Below are 21,742 nucleotides of genomic sequence, written 5' to 3'. Positions count from 1 at the left end.
GCATCAACTCCCATATGTGCCTTGACCAGGCCAGCCCAGGGTTTCGAACCGGTGACCTCAGCATTTCCAGGTCGACGCTTTATCCACTGCGCCACCACAGGTCAGGCCTCTTTTTAGTTTTATCTTAAACAGTTTATTGTGAGTTTCTGTTTCTGATTCTACCATTTACTAACTTACTTACTTATTTCTAGTCCCATCAATCTCTGAAATATCCCCATAAACAAACCTACATAAAAAAATAAATACAGGTCCCCTCATGGTGTCAGTGAGAAATGCCTAAACTGTCTCTTACCAAAATTACCTTCTGGTCACTCCTTGGATTCCACTAACCAGGTCAAAAGCAAAATGATACGGAGGATGGGCGAGGTCAGAAGTGCTTCATGCCTGGAGCAGATAATCAGTACTTCTTTACCCGGGAATATTTCTGAAGCCAGAATAACATTCAAACCCCAATTGAAAAGAAAATTTCTGTGGACTCCCAACACTGCTTAAATTATTTATTTTAATGTTCTTTTATTGCTATGTATAATCACAAAGAATAAGTTTCTTAGCTCTCATATCTCTACAAAACACTAATGAATTAGGAAATTATATAAAAGTAGTACAAAAATGCCAGTAGTCTTCAATATAGTAACATTAAGTTAATATGGTGGGTGATGTTACTTTTCCAAAACTGAACCCTCACTCACAAAGGATAGTGGTCCTGGCTGCTGGCTGCTGCTGCAGTTCGAGTGATTCTAAGTCTTAATCTTAAGTGTTTGTGTAAGGTGTGATGACTCACTGTCCTAGCTCTTGTCTCTAATATGCCTCACCCATGAAAGTAGTCCTCCTAGGTACTTATACAATCATCTACATAAAGTCTAACGTGGGCTCTGAAAGCATGTGGCCATTACCGTTAAATATGCTCATCTATTACTCTTGTTAGGTGATCATGAGATGAAAATACCAACTTTAAAAGTTCCTTTAGAGACCTTGCTAGTTCTGAGACTATAAGTCTTACGTCCAGGAGAAAGGTGTAGCTAAACTAGCTGATATTTTGAATTTGTAGTGGTAAGAACACAGGCATCACCAGGAGGATGGAGGTTCCCAGAGGGGAGATGCAGGGTTCTGGGCCGTGTGCATGAGCATGTGATGAGGATTTCTAAAGACAAGTTCTAAAGACTTGCAGAACCACTGGACAAAGTGCAGCCTCCTCCTTCTCTTTCTAATCAGTCTGGTTACTGGAGCCTCACGCCCAGCCGCAGAGAGGGACAACAGCCGTGAATCTGAAGGAGGCAGCAGAGCGTAGATGTGGAGGACTCTGAGCTCAAGTTAGGACTTGCGGGCTCCATTCCTGACTTTACCACAAACGAGGCACTGGGTTTAGCCACGCCTCTTCTTCTTTAGGCCTCTGTTCCCTCACATACAACGTGAAGAATTGGGACTAAATCTGTTGATTCCAAATATGGCAAATCATCAAAATCACTTGGGAGCTTAAAAAAAGGGGGTGTTAGGCCCAACCAGGCAGTGACACAGTGGATAGAGCATCAAACTGGGGTGCGGAGGACCCAGGTTTAAGACCCCAAAGTCACCAGCTTGAGCGTGGGCTCATCTGGTTGGGCAAGGTTCGCCAGCTTGAGCCCAACGTTGCTGGCTTGAGCAAGGGGTCACTCAGTCTGCTGTAGTCCCACGGTCAAGGCACATAGAGAAAGCAATCAATGAACAACTAAGGTGCTGCAACAAAGAATTGATGCTTCTCATCTCTCTCCCTTCCTGTCTGTCTGTCTTTAACTGTCCCTCTCTCTGTCTCTCTCTGTCTCTGTCACACACACAAAAATTGGTATTGTGGTTCCACCTCCAACATTAAACCAAACTGGAATTTGGCTCTGAAGTCGAGCAGCATTTGTAAACTATTAAAACATCTCAAATTTCTTCCAGCTCCTTTAGGATCCAGTGGAGACTTTGCCTGGAAATTTACATATACAGGTTCCATTTGCTTTAAAATTAATTTTTGAGTTCAAGGAGAAAGAATAATAAAATATTCTATGAGTGGTGCTTTGGGGAGGTAGCTTCCGAGGCAACCACACAAGGCCTCCAGTAGCAGGAGATGGTGGGAGTGGAGGTGAGCCACCACTTTGATCTACAGTGGTGGTGTTCAAGTCTGGGGTCATTGAAAAGAGTTGTCTGTGGCCAACAATAATGGCTTTATTCTCCAGTATAAACAACAAGAAGGTGACTCAGTGAAGCAAACCATTCATCTGGCAACCTAAGCAATATCTGGCTGTATGGGTTTCCACACTGGTATTACAATTATCCCCAACAGGCCGCTGCTCTCGTCCACATCTATACTGACGGCTCTGTCTTGTTGACTCATGGAGGCTGTGAAATTGGACAAGGCCTCTACACCAAAATGGCCCAGGTGAGATAAGTATCCATTTTCTCTACTGTGGAAGAGTATAACTCTGTACAGTCAGTTTTACCGGCTTTTGTTGTTGTTGTTCTTGAGCAGTAGAAATACCATTACACCAAATACCATTACACAGGTCAATTATAAGATTCATTTTAATATCAGGAACATAAGAATACAGAGAGCTGATGAAATTGAGAAAATATGTTATAGTGTCCTGACTGCACTCTGAAGCACCAAGTCCATAAGTCTTCTGAGAACTGTGATTTCAGTTTTCAAAGATAAACTAGTTTTTATCTTTATGGCAACTGCCGAAAGCTATACAATATTAATTCAAATCTTCATTAGGCTGATGTGCTCCAATGGAGCTATCCTCAGCAACCAGGGCCACAATTGAAGCAATCAAACCACTAGCTGCCAGAGGGGTTAGGGAGAGAAGGGGGAAAGGTGGGGGAGTAGCAGATGGCTACTTCTCCTGTGTGCCCTGACCGGGAATCAAACACAGGTTATCCATATGCTCAGCGGTCCGTACGCTGGGCCAGTGCTCTTTCCACTGAGCCACCAGCCAGGGCCAGATCTTGCTTCTTTTAAATAAAACCTTTGTTTCTACAAAGTGTCCCATGAAAAATCTAATCTGCTAAGTGTCTCTAAACCATGAGGAGAAGATGAAGGTAAAGCAGTAAGACTGGGACCTCAGCCTGGCTTGTATGTGTCATACTAAACCAGATGTCCCAGGGTGACCGTACTGACATGTGGCTTCTATGAAACTGGTATGAAAGTAAACACATAGTTGGCCACCTGTCTCTGAAAAGGTATCTTTCACAGTGCCGTTTAAAAATTTTAAACTCATAGTCTACATATAAGACCCAAGATGCTACCTTAAATGTTCATGCTGAATGAATAGGCAGGTTTTATACTCTGTTCAAAAAAGAATGTAGCCTGACCAGGTGGTTTCACACTGCATAAAGCAGGGTATAAACCCTGAAGTCACCGGCTTGAGCGTGGGATCAGGGACATGACCCCATGGACACTGGGTTGAGCCCAAAATTTGCTGGAATGAACCCGACATTGCTGGCTTGAGCCCAGGGTCACTGGTTTGAGCAAGGGGTCACTGGCTCAGCTGGAGCCTCCCAGTGAAGATTTGTAAGAGAAAGGAATCAATGAACAAGTAAGGTGCCGCAATGAAAATTGATGTTTGTTATCTTCTCTCTCCTTGTCTATCTGTCCCTGTCTGTTTGTCTGTATGTCTGTCTCTCCCCACCCCCATCTTCCTAAAAGAGAAAAAGACAGAGAGAATGTAAAAGTTTTTAATTTGCAAGGAGGGAGACTCAGAGTCAATGACATCAATAATGTTTCTTTTCTGCTTCTGGCAGGTGGCTAGTCGAGAACTGAACATCCCCATGTCGTATATACACCTGTCAGAAACAAGCACTGTCACGGTGCCCAATGCCACCTTCACAGCAGCATCCATGGGAGCAGACATCTTCGGGAGAGCAGTGCAGGTGACTTTTCTTTCATGTCTCAGTCATCCAGTGACAGTGATGGAAATAACCTTGTCCCACTCCTTCTTATACGGGAACTGAAACTGAGGCCAGGAAAGGTCAAGTGGCTGGTTTTAGGTCACTCTGCTAAGTGGTTGAGACTTCAAATGTTTGAAGCTCCCTGTGTGTGCTTCTTCATCTATCCCTTTAAATAAAATCTACTTGGCATTCCTCTAACCACTCTAAGATAATTAAAACCCCACTGATCACATTTATTTGCATAAACATCTCATTCAATAATTAAAATGTCTAGTCCTAAATTCCAAAACATATTTCAGCTTGCAGTTTGGGCCTGCAGGTAGAAAGGGGGTGGGGAGCGTCTCTCCATTTCCTTCCTTGCACTCCCCCCCACACACACACACACAAGCTCCTTAGCCTTCATTTCAGATCCTTGTAAAATCGAAGGAAGAACCTGACCTGTGATGGCACAGTGGATAGAGCGCCAACCTGAAACGCTGAGGTCGCTGGTACGAAACCTTGGGCTTGCCTGGTCAAGTCACAGATGACAAGTAAACAATGAACTAAACTGAAGCAACTAATACTTAGTACTTCTCACTCCCCCTCCTCTCTCTGTAAAATTAATAAATAAAATCATTGAAGTCCAGGAAAGAGAGCACAGAAGAAAGGCAGAACTTTCTTGGCTGGCTCAGTGTCACTTGGCCTTGTTGTATTGGACGCCTTCCCTTGTGGATGCCATTGTGAGCTCCTTAGACAGTCTCTCAGAACAACCATGATATGGGCGGTGCCTCTCCTATGGATTTAACCACTTGTAACCTGTCCACCCCCGCCCTAGCCCCAGGTCACTCCCAGCCTCTTTCTACTGAGGCACCTCACCCCTTGCAGGAAGCCCTTATACATGGGGAACTTTCAAAATCTGGACACTAGAGGGTGCCAGCAGTCAGGATGAGGGGCAAATGGGGAGTTATAACTTAATGGTTAGAACAGGGGTCCCCAAACTATGGCCCATGGGCCGCATGCGGCCCCCTTAGGCCATTTATCCAGCCCTGCCTCATTTCCGGAAGGGGCACCTCTTTCTTTGGTGGTCAATGAGAGGAACACATTGACCATCTCATTAGCCAAAAGCAGGCCCATAGTTCCCATTGAAATACTGGTCAGTTTGTTGATTTAAATTTACTTGTTCTTTATTTTAAATATTGTATCTGTTCCCGTTTTGTTTTTTTACTTTAAAATAAGATGTGTGCAGTGTGCATAGGGATTTGTTCATAGTTTTTTTTATAGTCCGGCCCTCCAATGGTCTGAGGGCAAAGCTGTGTCCAGCAAATTCAGAGAGTGCTCCTTGTAGGGAAAGGAGCGACAGCTTGTCCTCTGTCTGAACGCTCTTCAGGCCTGCAGCTCTTCGATGGGCTTCCGTGATGGGTTGATTATGAAGAGCTTTTGAGGCTCCATAAGACTTCCCAAGGCTCTAGATTCTTTGTCAGTCAACCATAGCTGCAGATTTTCAAAGGAAACATGCTAAGGTCTTGATGACAGCAAAGACAACAGCGGCTCTAGCCTTGACATAGACTGTCCATCACGTGAGGAAGATGAAGCTATTAATTTCAGATCCCAGAATTCTTTTAAATTCTAAGTCATTTATATGGGAGTAAAGACCAGGAAATGTCTATAAAAGAAAAATATCTTTTAGAAAAATCTGAAATAATTCCAAATCAAATGCAACACTTAATGGACCAGGTAAATCAATAAGCATTAGTATGTTTATGTCTAAGGACTAAGTGTTAAACACCACAAAGTAGAGAGAGCAGGAAATTAAAAAAAAATGATTCCATTTTGGCTTTGCCTTTATAAATTTTTCTTAAGTTGAAATGGTTAAATATAGAGGATTCAATAATATAGAAAAATTTAGCCCACACAGCACCCACACCACAGGTTCTGCTCAGACACCTGCCCCTTTGAAGGCCGTCCGGGATACAGCATCCCTCTGCCCAGAGATGGTCCTCGACCAGCCTGGGCTGCTGCAGGCTGTCTCTCACCTATAGTCTGTGTTCAGAAGAAGATGCAGGTGTGGAGGGTACCCCAACTCCAGGGAGTTCCTGTCAAGCTCTCTGGGTAGCTTTGCTGTGTCTCTCACTGGGCTTGAGATGGAGAAAGCCCTTCCTGCCCCTCCTCCCTGAGAAGTTGATCCCGGCACACCAACAGCCATTTCCGGTGGAATCTTCTCCCTAATTCTAACCTTTCAGTCTCCTCAGTTTCAACTCTTTGATACCACTGAGGTGGGTGAGGAATAGCTTGTGGGTTTATTTGCAAGATCTGCTTAGAAGGTAGAGAACCCCCATTTGGAATAAGTTCTATTTGTCACCTATTGTGCCAATCTCATCCTTAGCGTAAAAGTCAGAAAGAGTCCTTTAATCTCCCATCAATAACTAATAAAGCATGAAATAATAATAAAGAAAAAATTTTAAAATATATAATGGCAGGGGTCATGAATCAAAATAATAGAAGCTATGGAAAGAGAAAGTACAAATGTTAGCGTGGCCTGCTGGGGCAGCAGAGAAACCAGGCCACGCACTGATTGGTGACCTTTGAGCCTGGTCCTCAATGCAGAAAAAAAAGGAGCCATCCGTGTGGGTGCTTAGTAGCAGAAACTCACCCCCTGTGCTTGAGGAGCTGCAAGGGGTCAGTGTGGCTGGAGCACAGAGAGTAAAAGGGAGGGAGGTGGAAGAAGAGGTTGCACAGGCTGCTCGGGCTATAAATGCTCATTGCTGAAGCCGGATAAAAGGTATAGCGGGAAATTGTCCTATTCTTTCTACTTCTGTGTATTTTGAAATTTTCTATAACACAGAAAAAGCTATAAAAATTAATGTCTGAGACTTGGAGTTTCATTTCAACAAGGAAAAACAAGTCCCTAAGGAATATAAGGCGAAAGATACTCCACACACAAAAAGGAGCTCAGCCTGACCAGGCGGTGGCGCAGTGGGTAGAGCATCGGACTGGGATGCGGAGGACCCAGGTTCGAGACCCCGAGGTCTCCAGCTTGAGCGTGGGCTCGTCTTGTTTCAGGAAAGCTCACCAACTTGGACCCAAGGTCGCTGGCTCAAGCAGTGGGTTGCTCGGTCTGCTGAAGGCCCACGGTCAAGGCACATATGAGAAAGCAATCAATGAACAGCTAAGTTGTCGCAACGAAAAAACTAATAATTGATGCTTCTCATCTCTTCGTTCCTGTCTGTCTATCCCTATCTATCCCTCTTTCTGACTCTCTCTCTGTCTCTGTAAAATAAATAAACAAAAAATTTAAAAAGGGGGGGGGGGCTCAGATGTCACAAAAGAACGACAAATTTTCTCCTAAAGTGAGAAGATATCTTAGGAGACCATTAGGCTATTGAGCATGAAGTTATGCACAAGAATATGTTGTCAGGTCGTGATAAGAGGAGGAACATCTGGTATCTGGACAGGCAGGAACGGTGCTACTTGAGTTTGCCCTGGATGTGGCACTGTCTGGGAAAGCGCCCATTTCTAATGAGGTCAGTCACTGACGACTGCATGAAGCAGCAGAGATAGATTTATGGGTGCGGGCATCTCCCTCCTGTGGGAGAAGCCACAGGCCATTTCCCAAAGAGGCAATGATAGAACAGGAGGCACAGAAACAAGAGAGGGCATGTAGGGTGTTCAGAAGCTGAGATGATTAAGGTAAGGGTACACATGTAATGAGATTTGTATTTAAATTAAGAGAGGAAGCCAAGCTGGGCTCACTGACACCCAGCGGTCTGCAGATGTAATCTCAGGGGATTGAGATTTCATCGTGAATTTTTATTTTTATTTCAATAAAAACCAGCACGTTTGCAATATCAGAATGACCCCTTTATAAGGGAAGTGCTACCATGAGCTGTCCTTGTCTGCATTTGGGACCATGAAGTATACTTTGTGTCAAGGCAATAAGCGGGACTTCATACGGAAATGATGTTTTCTTAAAGAGTAGGTGGTGACACGGCATAAAGTGCAAATGAAAATCTAATGGCAACAAAGGTGGAGAGAAAACGACCCTTTAACTGGCCCATAACAGGCACGCTGCACACAGAAGTATGTGTGCCTCAGCGGTCAGGACTGTTCCACATTCCAAGCAGCAGTGTAGCTGCAGAAAACACCATTGTCAATCAACTAAATTAACGTGATTTTGAATTTTATTGGCATGTAGATTGGTCTGTACACTTTGTCATTTTGATTTTTTTGTTTTATAGTCATAAAAGAGCTATAATTCTAAAAGGCTCTACCTAGTCTTATGTTACCATGTATGTAAACATTATCATAAAAACACTGCGACTCATGGACATAGATAAAAGTGAAGTGGTTCTCAGGGAGAAGGGAATGGGAGGGAGAGGGATGTGGGGAGGGCGTCGGGGAAGGGTGTAAAGAGAGACAAATACAAGGTGACAGGAAGTGACTTGACTTTGGGTGATGGGTACACAACATAATCAAAGTTCAAATGCTATAGAAATGTTTACCTGAAACCTATGTACACTTATTGATCAATGTCACCCCGTTAAAGTTAATTTTCTAAATAAATAAAAAATAATAATTTTAACAATTCAAGAACCACAGGAATATTTGTTTCATTTAAAAGGGTTCCATACAATGCTCAAGTTTAAGAAACCTTGCCTAGAGGACTTGGAAGCAGGTTCACAAACTGACAGTCTACATTTGAACTGATTTAAATATTGAACAATTTGCTATTTCCTGTGCCTTTTATTTCCGATATAATTTCAAATACTTATTTTTAGAATGCCTGCCAAATTCTCAGGGACCGTCTTCAGCCAGTCATCAGGAAAAACCCAAAGGGAACATGGGAGGACTGGGTGAGTGTTCCCATCAGCCCTGCCAGGGAAACGCAAACACATCCAGATAGGCCCAAGTCCTAGGCGGGTGATCTGGTTGCTGGTGCTCATTCAAGACACAAAGCATGCATTAGCATTTACCTCTGCTTTTCCAAATGAGAGCGGCAGAGATGTCTGTGTTCATTAAGAGGCTTCGTTAAGAGCTTAACTTCTCAGAGCATGATAACAGCATTGGCTCTAGAATACAGCTCCCGGGCTGCTGGCCCAGCTATGTGGCTCCCTGTGCTGTGGGACGTGCACTTCCCCCACGCCTCAGGGCCTGGGTTTCCCACCAGGGTGATGGAGATAATAGCAGTCCTAATAGCAAAGGATTACTCTGTTTTTAATAATTATTACAATTACCATTAGTGTTATTATTTCCAGCTCTACCCAGGGAAGCTGATATAATATACCGAGACAACCAATTGAATAATTTGGGGGGGAAAAGGCAGGGTCAAGATATGTACATGCATGCACACACATACACATATGTACATCCACATGTGTGTGTTTGTATGTGCATACACACATACCTGTGTACATGCCTGTGTAAATAACTACATAAATATGGCCTGGCTTCTCCTTAATGCAAAAAGCCAAAAAAGTTTAAAATAATAAACTTTACTTCGTGCAACTCCAAAAGTAGAGGTTCACAGAGCACAGGTAGCAGCTGCCATCAGCACTGCGCTTGAACATGACCTGAGGCTTGTACAAAGCATAAACCTCGCTCGAGGTGAATGTGCGGAGCTTGGTGCCAACAACAGGGGGCAAGCATAGCACAGAATTTTTCATCACTTTCCCTAAACTTATCTGTCTTTGTAACCAATCATCTCTTCCAGATCGCAACAGCCTACGAAGAATCCATTAACCTGTCAACTACTGGATATTTCAAGTAAAGGACGCTTTCACTGTGGGGTAGAGTACACTGGGCAGGGATGGCATATGCTCATCGATCTGAACAGATACCTGCAGAGCACTGGAGCTCTGCTGAGCCCTGTGTTAACCCTCCAGTCGTGGTCCTGGGGTGTGGGAGGAGATCTGGGGAAAACCTGGTCACTCCTTGGGGCCACAGGCATTTACCAACCAAGAGTGACACCACCTCTGACCCATCCCAGTGACTGTGTGCTGCAGGGCAGCGCTCAGACACCAGTGGACCTTCTCCCCGTGTGAGCACCGGCACTCCTACAACTCTGACCACTGTGCCCCCCTTGTAGGGAGGGGAAGAGGCCTTCAGCCATGGGACGGGAGCTCTGGTCATCTCTAGGACCCACAGCGCCACAGGTGATCAGACCACTAGTGGGGAAGTGCCTTTCCTTCACTCCTGATTTCTCTTCTCAGAGGCTACCAGACATATATGGACTGGGAGAAGGAGGAAGGTAATCCTTACCCCTATTTTGTTTATGGAGCATCCTGTTCTGAGGTTGAGGTCGACTGCCTGACTGGGGCTCACAAGGTGAGGGTCACACTGGTGTTCACCATCTTCAGTGTTCATTGTTTTCAGAGAATACAAATATGGACACGTTTTCTATGCTATAAATAATAATCAACGTGATCCTTCCTATGGAATAACCAGGGACAGGTATATAATTATAGTAAAGATCTACTTTAAATGAATAACATTTTCTATATTATATTTTATTTTGGCACAGCTCCTTAGGACTGACATCTTCATGGATGCTGCTTTCAGCATAAACCCAGCCCTGGACATTGGGCAGGTGCGTGGTATCAGAGAACTTCACAGGGACTGTTGGTCAATTCCATGCAGAATGCTATGTCCCAGAATTCCACTAATGTTTATACCTGGTACAAGTATTCTGCAATACATTTCATATATTAATTACACATAAAAATATAAGATAAAAAATTGAAAGAAAATTCAAGAAAAAGTTAACGCCTGACCAGGCAGTGACACATGGATAAAGCGTCAGCCTAGAACGCTGAGGATCCATGTTCAAAACCCCAAGGTCACCGTCTTAAGCAGGGGTCCCCAAACTATGGCCCGCGGGCCACATGCGGCCCCCTGAAGCCATTTATCCAGCCCCCGCCGCACTTCCGGAAGGGGCACCTCTTTCATTGGTGGTCAGTGAGAGGAGCATAGTTCCCAATGAAATACTGGTCAGTTTGTTGATTTAAATTTACTTGTTCTTTATTTTAAATATTATATTTGTTCCCATTTTGTTTTTTTACTTTAAAATAAGATATGTGCAGTGTGCATAGGAATTTGTTCATAGTTTTTTTTTTATAGTCCGGCCCTCCAACGGTCTGGGGGACAGTGAACTGGCCCCCTGTGTAAAAAGTTTGGGGACCCTTGGTCTTAAGCATAGACTCATCTGGCTTGAGTGTGGGCTCACTAGCTTAAGCTGGGGTCATAGATATGAACCTATGATTACTTGCTTGAAGCCCATGGTTGCTGGCTTGAGCCCAAGGTTGCTAGCTTGTGTAAGGGGTCACTGGGTTGGCTGGAGCCCCCAATCAAGGCACATATGAGAAAGCAATCAATAAACAACTAAGGTGCCACAACTATGAGTTGATGCTTCTCATCTCTCCTTCCTGTCTGTCTGTCTGTCTCTTACTCTCTTTCTCTCGCTAAAAAGAAAAGAAATAGAGAAAAGAGAAAGTTAACAATGGTTGTATATATGTGGCAGAAATATAATATATATGATTTGTTCTGCTTTATAATTAATTCTCGATGCCTTCTAATTTTTCTTCAATGAATGTGAATAAATGTTTATAATTAGGGAATATTATATATGTACACACATAATAATAAATCTGCATGAGCATTCTTATTAATATTGAATTTAAACAAAATGACCAATTTAGAGAAATATAAGGGAAAAACAAATGCTTAAAAACAATTTCTCCCTCTTGCTGAATTTCTGATTTTTATCTCACAAGTAAATATATTTTTAACACACCCAAAATTTTTTAAACTTTAAGTTCAAACCTTTCCAGCTGTTGGTGCTTTCTTTTTTCCTCCTAGCTTTGTCACTCAAAGTGGGGCCAATGGCCAGCCGCATCAGCTCACCCCACACTCGCCCACCAGTGAGGAGAGGCAGCTGGTCCACAGTTGACCTGTGTAGCTGGACAGGTTAGGAGCTTGGCATCAAACCCAGCAGGCATGTTGGTTTCATCTGCCAACAGCATCCCACCTTCCCAAGGCCTAAGGAACTGATTTGCCTGGATTGATCGATGGGCTTTCTAAAGAACAATTTTTTAGATTCTTCAATGTTTCTCAAAATGCAATCCTCAGACTCTTGCAACAAAAGCATCTATAATGTTTACCAGAAATGTGGATTCTTGTGCTCACCCAGGCCCAGACTGCTCCATCATGAGTTTGCTGGGCTGGGACTTAGAATCTGCATGTTGAACGTCACCTGACATTCATCTTAAATCTGTCAAGTGAGACCAGCACAGCTAGACTCAGCCCCACCTCTCCTTCCCCTTCCTGTTCCCTCCTAGCAGCTTGTTCCTGCCTCTTTATAGCTTAAGTAAAAGCAACAAGGGGAATGTTATAATTAGGAAAACACTACATCTGTCCCATTGGGAATAAAAAGAAAACCAGTGTTAGACTGGAACTCCTGGACTGTGATCTTTTCCTTTAGGGACAAGCATTTGGAAATATCCAAATTTAGCATTTAAATTTGTTTATTTTATTCTGTAATTTTAAGAATATTTCAAAGTGTAACTCTCCTTCAGTGATACAACCTTGAGGCAGATACTCTTTTAAACAGGACCTTAAACCTTTTTCCCTAAGAGCATAATAGTCTATAAATAGGACTCACCGTGGCTTTTAAAAAAAGATATTTCACTTAATAAAAATATTTCTTCCAACCCACCTCATTTAAGATTGATCTAATCTCCATCAAAATTTTTAAAAGAAGTAAAGAAATCCAGACAATAATAGCACAGTGTCCTGGTTCCATTTATTCTAGTTCACATTCCTTTAATGTTAGCTTCTTTTACATCTAATTCAGCGGACATTTATTGAGAATTTATGTACCAGGCCCCTTATTAAAAACAGAATACAAGAAAGCCAGTCCTCAGAATGCTTACCAATCGGTGAGAGATAAGGTGAAACAAGAGTAAGAGAGAGAGAGAAAGATGTGAACAAAGAAAATGCCCTCGGAGTGCCGCCTGATGGGGTTCAAATGCAATGAACCCGGAGGAAGCAGCCCCTAAGTCCACCTGGGGCAGGTGGTCGGAGGCTCCAAAAGGCTCCAAAATGGCAGTTACTTTTCAGCTGGAACTTGAAGGAGGGATAAGGGTTTGCCAAGTGGACAAACTGAGGTGGGGAACAGTGAAGACAGTCAGCAGGAGCTGCCTTTACAAAGAAGTTAAGGTCTGAACGCCTCTGGGGGGCTTGCAGACTTACCCAGAACTTGACAAGTGTTGAATCCCTGGACCATTGGGTACCTGGGCCAGAAGAGCTAAGGAGGAAGCCAGGCTGGATGACAAGGGCCAGATCCTGAAGAACACTTTGTCAGGTTCCCCACAATCCTTTCTAGAATGGCTTATTATGATTCCCAGCTCCATTTTAGATCACATTGCAATATTTTTTCAACCAACATCATATGCTTATACTATACTGTGATACATATTGCCTGTAGGCCTGACCTGTGGTGGTGCAGTGGATAAAGCGTCAACCTGGAAATGCTGAGGTTGCCGGTTCAAAACCGTGGGCTTGCCTGGTCAAGGCACATATGGGGAGTTGATGCTTCCTGCTCCTCCCCCTTCTCTCTCTCTCCCTCTCTTTCTCCTCCCTCTCTATAATGAATAAATAAAAAAATCTTTAATATATATATATATATATATATATATTGCCTGTAGGTTGAAGGAGCATTTACCCAAGGCATGGGATTTTATACCACAGAAGAACTGAAATACTCCCCAGAAGGTGTGCTTTATTCTCGGAGTCCAGATGACTACAAAATCCCCACTGTCACTCAAATACCAGAAGAGTTCTATGTCACCCTTGTGCGTTCCCGAAATCCCATTGCCATCTACTCATCCAAGGTAAGAACTCAAGACCTCTCTATTGGTTTGCTAGGGCGACCATAACAAAATACCAGATGGGATGACTTAAACAGCAGAGATTATTTGCTCACAGTTCTGGAGGCTGGAAGTCGGAGATCAAGGTCTTATCTCTGCAGAGTCTTCTCTTTGGCTTGCAACGGCCCCCTTCCTGCTGTGTCCTCACATGATCACCCTCTGTGCACACACGTCTGATGTCTCTCTGTGTGTCCTAATTTCTTTTCCTATAAGAAACCCTAAAGGCTTCATTTTCACTGTTATCTCTCTAAAGACACCTCCAAATACTAAGATACTGAGGTACCAGGACTATGATTTCAACAGATGAATTGGAGGGGAGCACAGTTTGCCCCATAACCACCAACTCCATCGAGAAATAATGAAACTGCTCCCTGAATTTGCTTATTCTTTGGAACTGCAGCTCACAAAGGGAGATGGGAAAAGAAAAGCAAACTCACCGTAGAGTGGTGCTCACTGCCTTCAGCAGCGCAAGTAGAATCTTCACTCTTGAGAGTGATCATGAAACATATTTAAATCAAAGAAGAAGTGATGAGATTCATGAGATTAAGTACCATGGTGAGATCAAGCTGAAGCTGTAGGCAAATTTCATCACCCAGCGCCTTCTCTGCGCCCTCCCTGCATGTCCTCCAGACTCAAGTCTTTCTTGCTCATGCAGCCTCTCCCCACACCCCGCCCAAGTCAAAAATGGGCTTTCAGACTAGTTTCTCACTGAGGATTGATTCTCTCTGAGGTGTTAGTAACCACTGATAGCCCCTGATACAAGGTGTTGACTTATGCTCCCTGGAAACCAGAGGGTCAAACTGGCCCATATAGACTTATGGTGAAGATTCTCAAATACAAGTCTACAAAAAACAAAACTTCTCCAACTTAAGTGCTATTCTGAATCCACATCTGGCCAGACAGATGGCAATCTAACCTCAGGTTTTCAGGGAATTACCAGTACCTGTCTTCTTCAGGAGTAGATCAATGTTGGGAGGAAGGTGAGACTTTCCACATGAATGGCCCCTATCTCCACTTCTGCACCAGACTTTGTCCAGGGATTTCTCTAAAGACTGTTCTGACAAAATCCTACCTCTCGGGGTCTAGCTGTCTCCCTCCCAGTTCTGCTCCACACAGGGCACGAGACCGCCCTGCTGTCCCCTCCTCCTCACCTCAGAGGTGTCTCCCTCCTCCTCACCTCAGAGGAGAACCCGCCTTCTGCCAGCTCCACCTTTTCCTCCACATTTGCTTCAGGGTAAAAAGTTTATCTGCTTTGGGTCCTTTGTCCCATCTCTCTAGAAAGACCCTAGACACAGACCAAGCAGAATACTTTAAAGGAAGAAAGAAGAAAAATCAGTACAAGCAGCATTGGTGAACTCTTCAAAATATAATGCCTCCCACACTGGTCATTCAAAAGCAACAAACACAGGCCTGAGAAGTGAGCACGTATGAGAACTTCAACATCCCACCCTCCAGAGGCAACCACCTCACTGTCCTTCAAGCTCAGTTACAACAATTGACACCCCTTTGTTGTGGTTTGGGTTAAACACAAATGGTCCAGAACAGCAATTTTCCACTGGTGTGCTACAAGAACTTCTAAAATATGCAATACCTGCCTATTTGCTCAGGAGCGCTGCAGCAAGAAGTTAGTGAAATATTCAAGTATTGCTTTTTTTTTTCTTTTTTGAGAGAGAGGAAGGAAACAAGAGAGAAAGAGAGAAATAGAGAAAGAGAAGCATCAACTCTTTGTTTCACTCTTTGTTGTGCCTTTGATTGCTTCTCACATGGGCCCTGACTTGGGCTCCAACCTGCACCTTCACGGTCGAGCTGGTGCCCTTGGAATGGAGCCGGCAAACCTGGAACTCCACGACAACTTTTCATCCACTGCACCATTGTCCAGATCATAGGTATTGCATGTTTTAAGAATTCTTGCTGCACATTGGTTGAAAATTGCTGATTTAAAAGTTGTTGGAGTAGAGGGCACCAAGTTTTTTTAATCTTTTGACCTGGTCAGAGGTACAGACATTTCTAGCTGCCCCGCTGTCCTGATGTCCTGGGCGTTTTCATTAACTACTCCGAAGAGGACTGGCGTCCACCCCTGCACAGATCGGCATGGAGGCACAGATTCTGGCGATTCAGATGCACTCGATTCCGGGGGTTCTAAAGCCAGAAGTGTGTGCCTGAGAGAGAGAGAGAGAGAGAGAGAGAGAGAGTACATGTGAACACGGATTAGTAGTCCTAAATAAACCATGCATTTCTGAAATGAACCATGCCTTTCTGATGGCCTTTGCCCTCCTTCTCAGGGACTGGGTGAGGCTGGAATGTTCATGGGATCCTCCGTGTTTTTCGCCATCCGTGATGCAGTGACTGCTGCCCGAAGAGAGAGGGGGCTGGCCAAGTCCTTCACCCTAAATAGCCCAGCAACTGCTGAGTCCATTAGGATGGCTTGTGGGGATCAGTTTACTGACATGGTAAGTGTGGTGAGGAGAGGCTCCTGTTGGAATCCCCCTCACATGGGTTTTCACTTCTTGGTCCGAATTGGATAACTGTGACAACATTAGAGAGCAGGTTCATCTTGTCTAGTGAAAAATCTCATACTTCCTCCACTTGCTACTCCTGTATGTCTTGAAGCAACTGCAAAGTGAGGAAACCTCTTTATATGATGGTTTGGTTCTTTCCAGCCCCACAGAGAAGCACACTCACTTGGGTCAGTGCTAATCGCAGATGGGCCTGGTAGGTCATTTCTTTAAACATTTGGTCAAAACAGAGTTGATGTATTTAATTACCTCAATAATCAAATTAGATTAAATAGATATCTGATTTGGTCAATTATTCAGAAAGTGTCTGTTACACACACTAATAAAAATAATTTAAATGAAACTATCACTATGCACACAGTGAAAGAACATAATTCCACTGTCCAGCTGCTAAAGATGCGTCTAGAAGTTCCACCGGAGACTGTTCCTCTATTCACTGCTCACTGCAGCCCTCGATGAGTCTGGTATAAATTTAGGTTGCACTCTGTGCCTTTGAAGTTACACGGCTTCTGAGTAAGATATATTTTATCCCAAACATTGTTTATGAGAATGAGAAGATTTATGACTCAAGGGTTAAAAGAAATGAGAAATGAGAAAATTATATGATTTTATAATATGGACATTCACTTGTTCTTTTTTAGAAATTAATGTTTTTCTGAATTACAATATATTTCATATAACAACATTTTTTTCAACAAAAAAGAATTTATTTTCCCGAAAGAAGAAGGAGGTCTGGAGCCCAGGGCGGCCCAATGACGCCATAAGGGACCCAGGCTGCTTCCATGTTCCTGCTCCACTCCCCCTGGAGTGTGGCTCCCAGCTCATGGTTACAGGAGGCTGGCTGCACCTCAGGGGTCATGACCGGGTTCCAGGCCCGATAAAGGGACAGGGACAAGAGGCTCTCAATTTTAATGGCTCTGAATTGTAGAAGCTTTTATTTTACTGCAATGATTAAACAGATTTTCTTCTTTGACCTATTTAATAAGTTTTTTGTTTTGTTTTGTTTTGTTTTTTTAGTTACAGTTAACATTCAATATTATATCAGTGTACAGCGCAGTGTACATACAGCACAGTGGTTAGACATTTATGACTTACAAAGTGGTCCCCAGATGAAACTAGATGTAATAACTAGAACATACATAGTTATTACAACACTACTGACTATGGTCCCTATGCTCTACTTTACATCCCCATGACTATTTTTTAACTGCCAGTTTGTACACCTTAATCACCTCCCCTTTTTCACCCATCCCCCACACCTCATCCCATCTAAGCCATCACTTTGTTCTCTGCACCTGTGAGTCTGTTCCTATTTTGTTTGTTCAATATAACAACAATTTTTGAAAACTATCTTCCTTCTTTTGATTTTTTCAGATTCCCAGAGATGATCCATCAACATTTATACCTTGGTCCATCCGTGTGTCTTAATCTTATGTTTTCCTTGGAAAATAAGATTTAATGATTGACCTTAAAAATTTCAAACCAGAGCAGTAACATAAGTTGGCTCTCAAACATCAAGGGTAATTTTAGCATCTTTTAATTATTCTCTGTAATTTTGGTCACTTCATGATCATGTTTTAGGATGCGAATTTTCACCAAAAGGTATAATAAAGAATCAAAATTCTTCTTTTCATTTGCATTATATTGAAGATCTGCAGCATCATGGGGGTCTCATCTTAGTCTATTTGGAACTATAACAATATACCATAGACTAGGTGACTTATAGAATACACAAACATTTACTTCTCACAGTTCTAAAGACCGGGAAGTCTAAGATCAAGTCGCCAGCAGATTTGGTGTCTGCTGAGAACCTGCTTCCTGGTTCACAGACTGCAATGCTCTGACTGTGCCCTGATTTGGAGCAAGGGGCAAGGGAGCTCTCTAGGGTCTCTTTTATAAGGGTACTGACCCCATAGATGAGGGCTTTGTCTTCTCTATCTAATTGCCTCCCCAATGCCCCACCTCCTAATACCATCACCTTGGGAGTTAAGAGTTAATATATGAATATGGGAAGGGCACAAAAAGTCAGACTGCAGCATTCTGCTCCTAGCCCCCCAAAATTCAGGTCCTTGTATGTAGGCAAATAGCTCTCCAACTGTGAACCTAGGAAATGAAACATGTCATGTGCTTCCAAAATACTGTACATAGTGGGACAAGCACAAGATACACATTCACATTCCAAAAGGAGAAATGGGATAGTAGAAAGGAATTACAAGGCCCAAGCAAGTTCAAATTCTTAAGGCTTGATGACATTCTTCTCTGTCCAGATGTTCTTTCCTCCAGGCCCACTCCTCATACTCACCCAGACCCAGGGCAGGAGGGGGTTCGGCAACTCATTTGGCACTCCTGCCCTCCTCTTCACACAAATGTCAAACTTTCTCCATGCCCCATTGATACCCCAAAGAGCCAAGCTCTCCTCCAGATTCATGGTTCTCAGGGTGCAAATTTCCAGAAACTAGAGAGGGCCCACAAACCCAACTGCCACCTGGCTCAGCAGAGACATAAGCCCAACTGCCACCTGGCCCAGCAGAGGCAGAATGATTAGAGCTGGGAGGGAGGAAAGAGGGCTCATAGTCAAAAAGGTTGAGAGTAGAGGGTCTGAAGTGGACATTTAATGACCAAACCAAGAGCCTTAAACCTGTCCCACTCTTAGGCTCTCACCTGTGTTTCATCAGCAAGCAGGATTTGTCACAGTGTTCTCCAGAAATAGGTTTGTCTGAGTTGTGGGGGAGGGCAGTGTCATGTTCAAATATTTTGTCATAGAGTAACAAGGTTCTTTGATGTAACTAACTCATCGGACCTTTCTTATACAAATAAACAAACTCCTGAGTCAATAGATGGGAGTTTCTCCCATCCCCCAGTACAGTTCATTTAAAAGTGAAGAAATTCAGTCTTCCCTTTTCACTAAAGAGAAAAAGAAAGCCGTGGTTGTATGCTTCCAATATCTGATAAGATCTGAGAGAAACACTAGGCAGAGACAGGAGCCTACCTTCTTACTGTGGTCAACCCTTTGCTCATTCTGCCGTGAGTGATTTTTACACCCTGGGGTTTCTGAAGGAGAAAAAACCCGAGGACTTCAGGCCTCACCTCCAGCCCATGCAACAAAGCAGTAACATTTCTATTTCATGTGTCCACACTCATAAGATTTCATTCAAATAAAATTTTCCCTGGTTGAAACAACTTTGAAAATGTTATTTTTATTGATTGAATTTATTAGGATGACATTGGTTCAGAAAATCTCACAGGTTTTCAGGGTACAGCTCAATAAACGCCATCTGCACACCACATCGTATACCCTTCGGCCCAAGCAAAGTCTCTTTCCATCCTCACATTTCTCCCTTTTTGCCCACCTCCACCTACCCCTTATCCCCCTTTCCTTCCGGCCATCGGCACACTGTTGTCTAGGCCCATGTGCTATGCATGTAGGTGTTTTGGGTAATCCAGTTATCCAGTTCCCTCACTCCCCTCCCCTCTGACAGCTGCGTCTGTTCCATGTGCCTATGTCTGTTTCTATTTGTCCATCAGTTTACTTTGTTCATTAGATTCCACATATAAGTGAGATCATATAGTATTTGTCTTTCTCTCACCGGCTTATTTCACTTAGCATAATAATTTCCAGGTCCATCCATGTTGTCACAGAAGGTAGATTGTCTTCTTTTTTATAGCCACATAGTATTCCATTGTGTCAATGCACCATAGCTTTTTTATCCTCTCATCTATTGATGGGCACTTGAGCTCTTTCCAAATCTTGACTATTGTAAGTAATGCAGCAACAAATATAGAGGTGAATATACTTTTTTTAATTAATGTTTTGGGATTCTTAGAGTATATTCACAGAAATAGGGTCACTAGCTAATAAGCAGTTCCATTTTAAATTTATTGAGGAAACTCCATATTGTCCTCCAAAGTGGTGCATGAGTCTGCATTCCCACCAATAGTGCATGAGTGTTCTCTTTTCTCCACATTGTCACCAGCACTTGTTATTTGTTGATTTATTGATGATAGGCTTTCTAACAGGTATAGGGTGGTATCTCATTGTGGTTTTAATTTGCACCTCTGGTGATTTATAACATTGAGCATTTTTTCATATGTCTATTGGCCATCTGTATGTCTTCTTTGGATTGTTCATCTTCCTGGTGTTGAGTGTATACATTCTTTAGGAATTTTGGATATTAACCTCCTATTGGATTATCATTGGTGAATATGTTCTCCCATTGAGTGGATTGTCTTTTCATTTTATTGATGGTTTCCTTTGCTGTGCAAAAGCTCTTTAGTTTGATGTAGTCCCATTTGTTTATTTTTTGCTTTGTTTCCCTTGCCCAAGAAAATTTATTGGCAAAAAATATTGCTACAAGAGATGTCTGAGATATTACTGCCTATGTTTTCTTCTAGGATATTTATGGTTTTGTGACTTACATTTAAATCTTTTATCCATTTTGAGAATTCTTGTGTATTGTGTAAGTTTGTGGTTAAGTTTCCCTTTTTTGCATGTACTTGTTCAATTTTCCCATAACCACTTATTGAACCTGTCTTTACTTCATTGTGTGCTCTGGCCTCCTTTGTCAAAGATTAATGACCATAAAGGCATGGGTTTATTTCTGGGCTCTCTGTTCTGTTCCAGTTTAAAAACATTCTTGAAAGTCGTTCAAGGTCAATATTCAATTTCCCAAAAATTAACATATTTAGTTCTTTTGATCCAAAGTACTTTTATGTTTTCTAACTTCAATACCATAATCTGATTATAGAACTCTAAAGTACTCTTCTACATTTAATGCTTGTATTTTATGTTGACACTGGAAGACTTCTTCCTATAAATACTGTGAAACACCACGATCCATGTTCTTCGTTGGCATCGTTCCTGCTACTGTAAGTGGGAAGTGTGTGCTTTTGTGCTCACTGGTTTCCCTCTGTTAAGTGGCAAAGGGAGATTGTGAGGAGATAGTGGATCCTTTAAGGCAGTCCCTGTATCTGTTTTCCCCTAAGTACAAGCAGCTATAAGAAGGGCCTTCACCTCCACTCTCTCTTTCCCTAGCCTGTCCCTCCTCCATTCCCAGTTCTCACCGAATCAACTCCTACTCATCTTTCAGGCCTAGCTGTCCCTTCCTCAGGCCTTCCTCAACCTCCTTCCCCCAAACATATCTCTTCTCCATGTTCTCTTCTTCTCACAATGGTAAATATTTAATCCAAAGTTAATTTTCTCTCTTATTAAGAATTAACCCCTTAGAGGAAGAAAACTTATAGATCTTGTTTCCACTGTTTCCTTACCACTCAGCATACTTCCTGGTGCAAAGTGGGTGCTCAATATCTAGTGTGTGAGTGAATGAATGAATGAATGAATGAGTGAATGAGTGAGGGAGCAATGCTTTCTTCATTTAAAGTATTTTAGATAATGAGTCAAGCATTTATTAACCCCTGCAAAGA

General features: G+C 42.8%; 1 protein-coding gene across 2 annotated transcripts in view; it reads left to right on the top strand.

Moving 5' to 3' along the window:
- LOC136338196 (aldehyde oxidase 4-like) overlaps positions 1-17,997 on the top strand; it is a 75,333-nt gene extending 57,336 nt beyond the window's left edge. Inside the window, exons 27-35 of one of the 2 annotated variants that reach the window (XM_066280314.1) lie at positions 2,303-2,398; positions 3,760-3,888; positions 8,661-8,735; positions 9,593-9,645; positions 10,092-10,206; positions 10,403-10,468; positions 13,584-13,769; positions 16,088-16,255; positions 17,696-17,997. In XM_066280314.1, coding sequence (XP_066136411.1) covers positions 2,303-2,398; positions 3,760-3,888; positions 8,661-8,735; positions 9,593-9,645; positions 10,092-10,206; positions 10,403-10,468; positions 13,584-13,769; positions 16,088-16,255; positions 17,696-17,749 — 942 coding nt within the window. In that variant the 3' untranslated portion in view covers positions 17,750-17,997. The remainder of the gene's footprint in view (positions 1-2,302; positions 2,399-3,759; positions 3,889-8,660; positions 8,736-9,592; positions 9,646-10,091; positions 10,207-10,402; positions 10,469-13,583; positions 13,770-16,087; positions 16,256-17,695) is intronic. The other variant, XM_066280315.1, reaches the window with a different exon arrangement.
- Positions 17,998-21,742: the final 3,745 nt, after the last annotated feature.

Source organism: Saccopteryx bilineata, chromosome 5 (genome assembly GCF_036850765.1).
Source record: "Saccopteryx bilineata isolate mSacBil1 chromosome 5, mSacBil1_pri_phased_curated, whole genome shotgun sequence".
NCBI lineage: Eukaryota > Metazoa > Chordata > Mammalia > Chiroptera > Emballonuridae > Saccopteryx > Saccopteryx bilineata.
Note: the sequence above shows the minus strand (reverse complement) of the source record. Positions and strands in the feature narration are given on the sequence as shown.